Source organism: Chamaea fasciata, unplaced genomic scaffold (assembly GCF_029207755.1).
Source record: "Chamaea fasciata isolate MVZ Bird 193981 ecotype frontalis unplaced genomic scaffold, bChaFas1.0.hap1 SCAF_9, whole genome shotgun sequence".
In the NCBI taxonomy this organism is placed as follows: Eukaryota; Metazoa; Chordata; class Aves; order Passeriformes; family Sylviidae; genus Chamaea; species Chamaea fasciata.
The window spans coordinates 5,673,390-5,686,489 of NW_027094094.1; the positions used below are offsets into that span (position 1 = coordinate 5,673,390).

The 13,100-nt window shown below is 44.4% G+C and overlaps 1 protein-coding gene across 1 annotated transcript in view; it reads left to right on the plus strand.

Moving 5' to 3' along the window:
- The first annotated feature begins 2,200 nt into the window (after positions 1-2,200).
- EIF3A (eukaryotic translation initiation factor 3 subunit A) overlaps positions 2,201-13,100 on the plus strand; it is a 28,822-nt gene continuing 17,922 nt past the window's right edge. Inside the window, exons 1-9 of the mRNA XM_066190840.1 lie at positions 2,201-2,312; positions 5,867-6,057; positions 6,261-6,397; positions 8,243-8,406; positions 9,455-9,654; positions 10,141-10,349; positions 10,843-11,014; positions 11,981-12,085; positions 12,867-12,965. Of these exons, the coding sequence (XP_066046937.1) occupies positions 2,264-2,312; positions 5,867-6,057; positions 6,261-6,397; positions 8,243-8,406; positions 9,455-9,654; positions 10,141-10,349; positions 10,843-11,014; positions 11,981-12,085; positions 12,867-12,965 (1,326 nt within the window). The 5' untranslated portion in view covers positions 2,201-2,263. The remainder of the gene's footprint in view (positions 2,313-5,866; positions 6,058-6,260; positions 6,398-8,242; positions 8,407-9,454; positions 9,655-10,140; positions 10,350-10,842; positions 11,015-11,980; positions 12,086-12,866; positions 12,966-13,100) is intronic.

Here is a 13,100-nt window from a genome sequence, read left to right on the forward strand (position 1 = left end):
TTCCGTGTGTTGCTGCCTGTTGCCTCTTGTCCTACTGTCGCCCTGATTCTTCAAGCCTTCTGATGATGTTTACATATTTCTAGTGGAGTCTCTCACAAACGTAACATAAACAAGTAGATTGTTTTCGCATACCAGTCTGTGATGGACTGCTGAACTGACCACTGGGGTCGGAAAGGTGTTCCTCTTGTCCTCCAATCCTTGATCAAACTCCAAATCCTATTTAAACCCCAAATCATAATAAACTTCCTCTTTCTCTGCTCACCTCTCAATCGGAGTGAGTGTGGTTCTTTCGTGTCCCTACCGGCGACATGCTACTGCTGGACACCACGGAGCAGAGCCTGGTCCACCCTCTGACATCTCCCTTCAGAGAGTGACAGACATGGATGAGATCCCTGCTCAGTTGTCTCTTCCCTAGGCTGAACAGCTGCCTCAGCCTTTCCCAAAACCGAGGAGCTCCAGTGCCGGCATCATCTCCGCAGCCCTCTGTAAGTCATGGGGCACATTTATGTGACATGTTACACAAAATGTTACACAAAAGGAGGGTGGCCCTGCTGGCAACCAGCTCCTGAGGTCAGGGCCAGGAGCTGTATCCTGAGTAACCCAAAACACAGACATCCCTGTGTTTCCACACAGCATGGATAAAGGCTGGCTTGTGCCCAAGTGGGGACGGAGTGGCGTGAGGAGCAGCCATGGAAGCAGAACAACTATTCCTGAGTAACTCCATGCATCAGCAAGTTTATTGAGAATGTAGAGATCTCATTTGCAAGTTTGAAGAACAGTGGCACCTGAACATTGGATTGCAGGATTTTAAGGGTCTTTTCCAACCTAAATGATTCTAGGAATACCGTGACACTGATTAGGAGAAGAAACTTCTGAAATAACTGGGATAACTAGACACGCATCAGAAGCTGCTAAAAAACCCCGTGAAGTTCTGGGATAGGCCAGGTTTGTCCCAAGATGGGTAGGGAACACACTAAAGAGCAACCTGCCATATGATTTTCATGGAGTCATGAAGCACACACATTAAATATACTCAACTACCATGTAGGAAGAGACATGACAAGCCAGACAGTAAAAGCTGCTCTTGATACAAAATCATTTTAATCTCAGCCTGGAGGGCTTTCAGGAACTTCAAAGACCCGAAAACACAGAGCAGGCTGCCCAACTGCAAATCCAGCAGTAAGTACCGGGCAGGACACGTGCAGTCCCCATGAGAGCAGCGCTGCCCTCATGAGAAGGCTGCAAGGACAGTCACTGGCTCCAGTGACATGGGCACAGCTGCCACCCAGACCTCGGGTAGTCACCCGACAGACTTGTAAATTAATTTTATGAACACAAAAAAGGCACTTGTTCAGCACTATAAATACCTTAGTGATGACTCTACTTCATGCAGACCGCACTAAAATACAGGTCTGTCAGGGTTTAGGAATAGAATTCCCCAATTTAGTGTTCCCACTGAAACACCCAGACCACGCACCAGTCACTCACGTCAGCCCCACCTCCCCCTGCAACAGGATGGAGAACTGGAGGTACAAAAAGGTAAAGAGAATGGGTTGGGCTAAGAGCAATTTACGAGAAGCAGCAATGGGTTAAGAAAAACGAACAGTCAGAACAATGCTAATGACAGAGTGTGCGAGACAAGCGAACGACTCACACGGGGCCCAGCGCCACTCGACCGCCGCCCCCGGCAAACCCCCTGTGCCCCATCGTTAAAGGCTCATTCGGACAAAGGGCTTGTGGAGGTCGCCCCGCGATGTGATCCCGATCCGCCTCACGGTCCCCATCTCCTCACGACCCTTTCAGGACCCCGGTTCTAATCTCCATCCCGCTTCTTCCGCGATTCCCCCACGATCCCCTGCCCGACCCGCTCCCAATGCCCCGTCCATCCGGTCCCGGTCCCGATCCCAATGCCCCGTCCATCCGGTCCCGCTCCGGTCCCGGTCCCGGTCCCGGTCCCGGTCCCAATGCCCCGTCCATCCGGTCCCGCTCCGGTCCCGGTCCCGGTTCCAATGCCCCGTCCATCCGGTCCCGCTCCGGTCCCGGTCCCGGTCCCGCTCCCAATGCCCCGTCCATCCGGTCCCGGTCCCGCCTGGCGGTTCGCGCGCGCGGGGCGGGGTTTCCGCTTCCGCCGCCGCCGTCCGGGCGCGCGCGGGCCGCCTTCCCTCCCCTTCCCCCGCCGCTCCCTCCCTTTCCGGCCGCGCGTGCCGCCTGGCTGGAGCTCGGAGCCGCCGCCGCCCCGTGAGGAGCCGCCGCCGCCGCCATCATGCCGGTGTACTTCCAGCGGCCCGAGAACGCCCTGAAGCGGGCGAACGGTCAGTGCGGGGCCGCGCCCACACACACACAGCGCCGGGTCGCCTCCCGCGCCGCTCTCCGGCTCCCGGCCCCGCCCGCCCCGGGAGCCCCCCGGCCGGGCCCGCCCGGGAGAGCCCGCCCGGAATCCGCCGGCGCCGAGCGGAGGCCGCCGGGGAGCGCCTGCCCGGGAGGGAGCGGGCGGCGCGGGGAAGGGCCGGGCCGGCGCGGCCGCGCCGCATGGCGGAGGGGAGGAGGGAGGCCCGGCGGCGCGGAGCGGGCCCGGCCCCGCCTCCCGCTCCCCTGGGCCCCACGGCCGCCTCCGGGCCGGGGGAGCCGCGGCCGGCACGGCCGCATCCCGCGGGCCCGAGCCCGCCGGCGGGCGGGGGCGGCCGGGGCTGGGCGTGAGCGGCCGGACCGCGCTGCCCCGCCGGGGCGATCCCAAAGCCGGGCCGATCCCGGGCCCTGCGGGCTCCGTGTGTTGTCTCCTGTCCTTCATGTGACTCCGGTGAGAACGCAGACGGTAAAACTCCTTCGCTGCTGCGCGGACTGATAACACTGGTTTGCCCCTGGAAGACCGACCAAGGGAGACAATTCAGCGCTGTAGCCGTCACTTGCTGACTGCCACATAAAAGCTGGACCGGTTATATTTATCAGCTGGCTCATTTCGGGCCGAACATATGGCTTTGACGCTTCTGTTTTTTATAGTATCCTATTTTAAGCCCTTAGCAAGACCATTTAGACCCTTCATTGTCACAGGGCTGATGGCAAGCTGACACTTAAAGACATCCACAAGTTACAGATGTTGTATGGATCTCAAAATGACAGCAGAAGAGGTTGTGTGGTCTAGGGACTGTGCATTATTCAAGTACTTGGTATGTTAACAAGAAAATGGGAAAGTATTGCACGTTCCTCAAAATTTTTAATCAAAAATTCATTGTAAAAATCTTTTCCACAAAGCTAAAAAGATGAAAGATAAAATCAGCTTCAGTCAGCGTTCAAGGATGAAGATCTGTTGTATCAGTCCTTTCACTGTGAAAGATGCACGTACCATAGTACATAAACTTTATTTATACTTGCAAATTCTTGGATAGAGTAAGTGGTACTTGGTGTGCAAGTCACATTTCTGGAATATTGACTTTAAACTGCTCACTATTATTATTGATGCTTTCCTGCTATTTAGGTTTCACGTTTCATATTCTGCTGCAAGTCTGCTAAATTGTGTTGAAGTGAAGGTGTCGAGTTGAATTGAAGGGTGGGAACTGAAGGGGCAACCCTGAATTTCTGCGGACTGAATGGAAAACATGACAAGCTCTGTCAAATCTTACAAACTGCAGGAGCTCAATCTTAACCGCAGCCAAGCATAATAAAGGGTGGAAAGTCTTAAGGCAGACTGTGTGTTGCAGGAAGCAGTTTAATGTTAAATTGACTTTTCAAATGGGGACATTCAGTACAGTTTCCAGAGTTTCAGTGTGTTTTATATGTAAGGCTCAAGTGATCTTTAGAAGCACCTCACGTTCTCAGTGGCTTCAGCATTCAGAGGTGATGTTTGGAAGTATGGAGAGCATGAAGGATTGTATGTGTATACAGATACGTAAGAAAAGCATTTTGATATTGATAAATATAGGTCAAGGCCAACCCTCAGCTGTTGGTGTTTTGCATTGCTTTGTACTCAGGGGTGTAATGCAACTTGAAGGAGTGTTTTATTGTTGCAGATAGTAAACTTGCTGGCCATTAGAGATACTGTAAAGCACATGACATCTTTGTCACCTCTTGTAATGCCATGTTTTCTCAGATTGAAAACTGAGCTTAATTCAGGATTTTGGGTTAGCAGTAGGTGAATTGTTGATGTGTATCGGCTGGTTCTTGACCACTCAGCTTCAGTTGCTACTCTGGATACCTGTTAGCATTTTTATTATAGAGCAGAACTATTAGAAGGTAACTCTTGCAGCTACTTATGGACTTAGCTTTACAATTCATATGCTACAGATCTGAGTTTCCATAAGGTACAGTTCCTACTGCTGCTGCAAAACTTGGCACTGTGTGCTGTGTTTGATTCTTCAGGTTCATTTTGTGCTTTTACTGAAATGTCTCTTAAATTAGCCTTAATTATTTGACTTACTTGTAAGAACCTGCTTGGCCAGAATTAATTAAAAGTTTCAAAACAACATAAATTAATTTTGTGCTTTGTCCAGTTGGGTATTGGCCAATGTGGTTGGAGTGCTCTGGCATTGTTGCAGGATTAAACTCGCCTTTCAAGTTTATTTTCATAAATAAAGTGTAAAGCTGGACAGTAATTGTCTCAAAAGCAGCTCTGAGATAAAATAGCAGTGTAAATTATGGGATGGAGGGTTGCTTTATTAAAATTCCCTTGGGTGAGTAGAGTACTGCTGGATACTGTCACACCGTGACTTTGATTATCTTCAGTTGTATCACAGTGCTTTCTCTAGAAAGGAACTTGCTCATCTTCTGCCAGCTCGTTATTTACATAAACTGAGCCCTGAATATGAGCTGCTGTGGTCCTTAAATTAAAACCACTCTGCTGCTTTCAATCTAAACCTTTTGCCATGTTTAACTTCAAATTTGAGATTCCAAAATTTGGAAGCTCTATCTGATGTCTGAGCCCCTGGAGCAGGCCCCTACTTTAATAGTTTCTGCCATTATTTCTTTAGGAATTGAGTACTTTCCAAAGTACTTCATGGAAGTACTGACTCCACCCCTCAGCCTTTAAGAATAGGCATATTTCCCACTAGCTGTACTTGACCTCCCTTATCTTTTAAAAACCTGTTTGTTTCCCATTCTATTAATTTCTCCTGCTGTTCTACAGTGCAGAGGACACTCAGAGTAGGGTCTGTGTGTATGTGGGTCTCTGCCTCAGTGTTTCCTGTGGGTGGTTTGCTGTGTTTTGTGGGATATCAGAGGTGGGAGTTGCTGTGGTGCTGAGAGCTCCTGTTAATAACAGCAGCTGCTTAGGGATGAATAAATGGGGCACTGGTTTCAGTAGCAGGGCTGATTTAAAAAGTATCTGACCCTTCAACTGAACTGCAGCAGCTTTTGGTGTAACTTCTGTAAACTGACGTGCTAAACCACTCAAGAGTTAAAAACAACAAATGAACGACTTTTCTGAGTGAAGTTCTTTTCCCTCCTCTCCTTCCTCCACCTGAGAACAGGGCTTTCTCTTTCAGTCACATTCCTGGTATGTTTTGCACCTTGTTAAATGCCCTTGGTAGGTGCTGTACCCACAAGCCTCCTGGTGGGTATTCCTTGTCCTTGGTGAAACCAGGATGGTTAAAACTGGATGTGTGCATTCATACACATTCACGAGTGTGAAGTGCTCAGCTGTGCCTGGATGGATGGAGAGACATCTCTGCTGTCCTGAAATTCCCACGTGAATTTACTGGGTGACATTTTTTGTCAGTTATGTCACTGAACGACTGGCACTGAGTTGCCAACCTTTGTGATCTGGCCAACTAAATCAAACCATCAATGCACTCTGGGTAGAGTTGATTAAATTCTGAATGTTTCCTGTGTTAAGCATAAAACATAAGTCTTTTGCTAACTGGGATTTTCCTTTCAGAATTTCTTGAGGTTGGCAAAAAGCAGCCTGCCCTTGATGTTCTCTATGATGTTATGAAAAGCAAGAAACACCGAACATGGCAGAAAATCCACGAGCCGATTATGCTGAAGTACCTGGAGCTCTGCGTGGATCTGCGCAAGAGTCACCTGGCAAAAGAAGGATTGTACCAGTACAAGAATATTTGCCAGCAGGTAGGGCTTTTGATTTTTTTATTGTACTTATTTATAGCGAGCATGATATCTGTCAGCTGATACAATTTAAAAGTTACTGATTTGTCCTGAATTAGGATTAATCTGCCTTTTAGGTGTTCTTGGGTTTGTAGCAGTTACATTTTAAAAGATTTGTTGGGTGTTGTGGGTGGAAACATCTTCCCATTTTTTTGCTTTTGTTGTAGGTTAACATCAAATCTTTGGAGGATGTTGTTCGAGCCTATTTAAAATTAGCTGAAGAAAAAACAGAAGCAGCTAAGGAAGAATCCCAGCAGATGGTACTGGACATAGAAGACTTGGATAACATCCAGACTCCAGAAAGGTGCGCAGCCTGTCTTTAAAATGTAGCAATTCACAGAAAATATCCTTATTTTCATTCACAAAGCTAAGATATAAATGTGGTAGACTTGAAATTGAATGCTAGTGGTGTTCTAGAGGTTTTAAAGGAAGGGATAAAAGCAAGAATTTTACATTGAATGAAATCCTAAGTCTGAGTAAAGGAAAGTAAAGAAAGCAAGCCGTAAGGAATAGGAAATGTAGATGCAGTAGGAGTGGTTCTGGGAGTTGGGTCACCACTTTCCAGTGTCTGCTCAGATCTGAATCTCCAGTGGTATTGAAGAGTTTATTATGGTAAACTGCTCATTGTTGGTTGATGTAGAAATGCTGTTAATTACATCAGGCCAATGTAATTCCTGTATGTGATATTCTCCATTTCCTCTGACCACATTGTGCATGTACAAACAAAAGGAAATTTTACTTTATACTTGCTTGGTTAAGAGATGAGATAATAGAAGAAAGGGCATGAAAAGTACATTCAAGAGAGAAATGATAGGATGGATAATGAGAATGTAGAATGGTGATAGAAATGATAGCAATTTGGATGTAATTACTGAATATTTGTCTTGTGTAGGAATAGAGTTGTAATAGTCAAGTAATACTCATAAAGACCTGGTGAAGAAGGCTCTGTATTTACATGTCAACAGGAAAACTCTCTAGTAGAAGTTGGTTGCAAAAAAGAAAAGGTGACAGGTGTATCTTCAATAGGGGGGCAGTGCCATTCATGTTATTTCCAGTGCCTGAAATTGTTACAGAGGAATCCACTAATAGTTAACCAGTGAAAATTGACTCACCTCTTTTTGCCTTGTTCTCCTTTCTATAACAGAGGACTAGAGAATGGGTTTTTTCAATCACACTCCTCATCTAAACAAGCACAGTTTCCTTAGTGCTTTTAGATCCTGTTTTCTAGACTTCTCATGGTTTTTTGCTGGATTCACCTCTTGATCTGTTAGAGAAAGCACTGGTGGCATGTCATGTTTAGTAGTGTATGTAGTAGCCAAGGATGCAAATTACTACTGGAAATGGTGCAGTAGAAAAGAGTTTACAAGAATTGAGACTATATTAAAAACAGTTCAAAAAGAATTTTAAAATTTTTTTTTTTTGTGAGTTTAACATGTTGAGTGGGTGAAAGGGATCCATGTGGGACATAGCACTGAATTGGTCTCAGTGTCTTGGGAATGTTTTCCCCTGCCTTCTATTCCTGTGATGAGGGAATGAAGTTCTAAATGCAGCATTATCATATCTTACTTCTGACATATTTAAGCATCTTTTTCATGTCAGAATTTGTAAAGGAATTGAAATGTTAATATGAGTATTCTGGTTTCTGATGTGTGCGGATCATAACACAGCGCTTGTGTCACATGTCAACACAAAATGAACTCTGGCAGCAGTGCTGGTGACTAAAAGGGAAGTGTCAGCAAGTACTAAAGTGTCTACATTGACACTGATACTTGACTCTAGCAGTGGTACAGGACACAGCTCCCTGCTAGGAAAGGGAAGGTGAAAATCCTGGAGTTAGTTTCCTTTGAAGGATACAAGTTTCTGATGTCTTACCTCTGGAGCTTGGACATGTTGGCTGTATATGCAGTGGGCAAAGTTTGAAACTTAAAAGTTTGAAATAATTATCTACATCCTTTAAAGGAGAAGAGAGCAGTCTGAGGGACCAGTTTGAAAATAAGCAGTAGTAGGCCATTCAGGAGCAATTAGCTGTTCAGATTTGTCCAGTCTTGTCTTAGAACCTGGTAAAAAAAATTGCTGAGAATTGTAGGGAATAAACCACTTCTCTTTTTTTTTTTTTTCCTCTTTCCGTACCCAACTGCCTTGACTAAAGTGTTCTTTTGAGTGCTGTAAGTGGAGAAGACACTCAGGATCGTACTGACCGCCTGCTTTTGACACCCTGGGTTAAATTTCTGTGGGAGTCCTATAGACAATGTTTGGATCTTCTCCGAAATAACTCTCGAGTAGAACGCCTGTACCATGACATTGCACAGCAAGGTAGGTGCAAAAGATGGAAACCTCAACTGTAATGATATGGTTTAAGGGGATGTTGCCCTCCTTAAGGGGAGGGGAAGATCCAAGATTTGTAGATGCTTGTGGTCAGAAAGAACAACAAGAGTCAGAGGGTCCTCAAAAGCTTACAGTTTTAGTAGTGAGTGGCACACATGGCATGAAAATTGGTGTTAGTCCCTGACTTCCCAGTGTAAGCACGTGGCAGTGGGTTTTGGATAAAGGGATAGGGTGGAAGAAGGGAGGGTTGAGTTAAAGAGAGGGTTAGAAAGAAGGAATGGGAGGGGAAAACAGAGAAATCACCAGTCCTCACTCCAGTGTTGATCCAGCTGATGGGGATGTCCAGGGCCCTGGGGTGTACACACACCTGGACTTGACCTTTTTAAAGATAAGTTTCTCACTTCTCATGCTCCATCTGTTCTTCTGGACCTTTCTGGAAAGAGGTTGGAAGGCTTCCGGGGTTTTGTGTGGTCTTGATCCCCCTCTACAGTCCATCCCTGTTCTTGACCTCTTTCCTGCACTTGTGTTATGCTGTGTTGTGCTTATCTGCAGAAGACAGAACAAGGACTTGTTTTTGAGAACTGTGGGATTAATGACAGGGTTTTTGTCTGTGTCATTTCCAGTCATTTGAAAGCTTCATTTGACCATATTTAGATGACTTGAGAATTTTTTTCCATACATTTTACAAAGCCAAAACATGAATTCATGCCTTTCACAGGATTTTGTGTGCTCTTAGTTCAAACTAAAAGCTGGAATCACTGCATAAATTAGAACATTTTTAAAGAGACTTAAATTATTCCCTTTGCTCTTTAAGCTCAATTATGTAGAAACATCTTCATCGTTTGAGGTCAAGAGGAAAATACTCTGCATTGTCACTTACTCATTATGTGTGACAGATTGTATCATGTTTGAGATGTCTTATGGCTGCAAATGTAGACTCTCTAAGTGTACTGATTTACATATTTGAATCCCATTTAGAACTACCATGAAGTCACCATTAGTGAACATTTTAAACTGACATTGTTCCTTTTTGCAGCTTTCAAGTTCTGCCTGCAGTACACACGGAAAGCGGAGTTCCGCAAGCTCTGCGACAACCTGCGGATGCACCTGGGCCAGATCCAGCGGCACCACAACCAAAGCACAGCCATCAACCTCAACAACCCTGACAGCCAGTCCATGCACCTGGAGACCAGGCTGGTGCAGCTGGACAGTGCTATCAGCATGGAGCTGTGGCAGGTATGCAGCAGGGCTCCCCAGCACGCTTCCTCTGCAGCCTTTCCAGAACCTGCTGCACGCTGTTCGTGTCTCATGGTACATGCAGCAAGGATAAAGGATAAGAGCTAAAGTTTTAATATCTACAATACTGAATGCTTAGTCTGCTGTTCCTGCACAGCATTTCAAACCAAGCTTTGCTGGTGGAACTTCTGGAGATTTTTTTGTTTGGTTTTTCCCCTACTGCTTGGTTTGTAGCTTGAAAATCTGAATGAAACAAGTTTTCAAAAATACCAAGTTCTTAGCAGAAGTTAAAGGAGTATGTCCAAATAATTTATTAGGAAAAGTATTTCATTTCATGTAGCTGACAAAACTGCAGATCACAGCTTTCAGTAGTATTAAATATTTTATAGTCTTACAACCTTTAATAAATTTATGCTTTTCCTTTTTTGGGGTGTTGCAAAAAATTTTCTAACAGTAGTGTATTTGGTTGTTTTTGGGGTTTTTTAGGAGGCTTTCAAAGCAGTGGAAGATATTCATGGACTATTTGCACTGTCTAAGAAGCCCCCCAAACCACAGCTGATGGCAAATTACTATCACAAAGTTTCAACTGTCTTCTGGAAATCAGGAAATGCTCTTTTTCACGCATCCACCCTTCACCGCCTTTACCACTTATCAAGAGAAATGCGAAAGAATCTCACACAAGAAGAGATGCAGAGGTGGGGAAAGATCCTTGCTGTGATCTTAGAATCTGTTTTTAACCCCCTAGGTTCAAAAATAAACTAAATTGTACCCCAAAAGAAGCAGATGACATGTATGGCTATGAGCAGCTCTGTCTAAATTGGCCAGTACTAATTGCCTCAAAAGAAATCTAGAGCAAGGAGGATGTTTTACAAAGCTGCAGTGTAAGTATTGTGAGCATTAGCATCACCTTAGTTAAACTTCCTTCTCTTTACTGACTGAGAAGATATGCAAGTCAATAAATATTGTTTATAGGGGGTTTGTTTTCTTCTCTGAGTGGTGGTATTTTCTTCACTAGATCTCATGATTTCCTCTCGTGGTGTAGTTGGTGTCTCCTCTGTTATTTCTGGTGTTTTTACAGTTTTGCATCATGGATGCTCCTCATTCCTCTCTTGAACTGGCACATAGATGAACAGGAATTAGTAAGTGTTCCTTAGCAGTTCATCTCTTGCACTTGTGCTTTGTCACCAGGATGTCCACTCGGGTCCTTTTGGCCACACTGTCCATCCCAATAACTCCGGAGAGAACTGATATTGCCCGTCTCCTGGACATGGATGGGATCATCGTGGAGAAGCAGCGGCGCCTGGCCACCCTGCTGGGGCTGCAGGCGCCCCCGACACGGGCCAGCCTCATCAATGACATGGTAGGTACTGGCCTTCAGGTGAGCAGCCTCAGAACGCTGAGTCCTGTTCCTCCTAGGGCACTGTGTTTAGCTGTGGGACAGCAGTTTTAAAGCTAAAACAAATGTATGGTTAATTGGGACTTAATTGCAGATTCACAAGGACTGTTTGGAAATGGCAGTGGTAATTAATGCTTGTGTGCAATTCAGTGTCTTTTATGTCACCCAAGCAACAAATGTTGATTTGAAACACTGAGGAGTCTGAAACATGTTGTGATCTAGAACTCTGGGGGTTTTTTTGACTCTGAAGTGTATAATTAACTGAAGCAAGTGCTTATTTTTCCATTTTAAATATGTTTTGGATAAGCACAGGCCAGATGTCAAATGTTGGACCATATGGATCTAAGTGATTATGAAAACTTCCTTGTGTTTAATGTGGAGGGATGTTAGATTTATCTATCCTCAGACCTCCCCCAATGCTCATAAACAAATTAGACTTTAAGTAATGGGTATTTTCAGAGTATGTTTGAATTTCTTGCAGTCATTTGCACTCATATCCAAAATTTAGATTCAAAGCTGATTTTACAATTTGAATTAATTCTTGCGGCACCTCTCCAGTCTGCCTGGACTGGGAAAAACCACAATTTAAGTCTTCCAAAATTTAATCATGAACAGTCATGTGTGGTTTTAGTATGGATGTGGGCTTATGTTTGTGTAGTAGGCTTGTGTCTTAGGAATGGCTGAGGATGGTACTCTAGTCTGTTTAACTGGTTTGTTTTTTGTCTACTTTTCCATTTTTAACTACATTTAAATGATGCAGTGTAGAATTACTGTCACTGCAGTTAATGTAATGAACAATACATAGTCTCCTGTATTAAAAACCACATCCGTTGCCTATTTAACATGTTGAATATGAAATTCTTAAAGCATTAACTATTGGTTAATGCTGTATTTATGTTGAGATCTTTGGATTTTTTTTGTTGACTGTAGGTTAGGTTCAATGTAGTGCAATATGTTGTCCCAGAAGTGAAAGAACTTTACAATTGGCTTGAAGTAGACTTTCACCCGCTCAAGTTGAGTGCCCGTGTCAGCAAGGTAAGTTTTTTTGTAGCTCTGTGTATGTAATAATTGGTCTTGACTAATAGTCTGTTATTTCAATATTGATTTGTGGTAAATATCAACTAGCTTTTTCTGTTGCCAGATTTTTCAATAGTAGCCTTGACTTGGTGAAGTTCCATTACCATGATGTGTGCATGACAGCTGATAGAGTGAGCCAGGTTCTTGAAATAGAATGAAAATTCACTCAGGTCTTCTGGGTGCTATTCAGAGGGCTCCATAAAAGTGCAGAGTTTTGGGAATGTATCAGAAGGTTTTGTTGATGGAGATGATACTGAGTTAATTTTGTTTAAAGGTGCAAAATAAGAAGACTATGTGCACACGTGGGCATATGCTGGCAAGTGGGTTGTGTGCTAAGTGGAAGGATGAACCAATGACTGATTTTACTATTAAAAGGCAGAGTCTTGGGAGGTATAATAATGTGAGAGCTGTTGATTAGGGTAGCGTAAATTCTGCAGTTGATAAAGCACGTCATGTTCTTTTTTTTGATAGTGGGAGCAAAGATATTTGAGGTGCTAAAAAGAACTTGAAGGTAAATTAGCAGTGTGGTAAACGTTGCCAGTACTGTCAGTCGCCTTCATACAAAAACTGTCAGCGCTCCTTTGTAACTGTAAGTGTTCTGATCAAAGGATGCACTTCAGTAAAACAGTATCTGGACAGAAGTGCTCTTGTTTTCAGAGCTGTAAACCAGAAATGTTACGTTAGTGATGAAGTTTCTACAGGTCAATGCAGATAGAGTAACTTTTCAGACTTTTGATAGGTTCTGAACTGGGTGAAGGACCAAGCTGAAAAGGAACCTGAACTGCAGCTCTACATTCCTCACCTGCAAAACAACACCATCCTTCGCCTTCTGCAGCAGGTATGAGTAAAGATAACGCATGTTCCTAAGTACACGTAAGTTAGAATATACTTTGGAGGTAGATTCAGTTGGAACCTTTAATGCTGAAATAATTTCTATCAAATAGAAAACTTTGATTTTCTAATACATAACCAA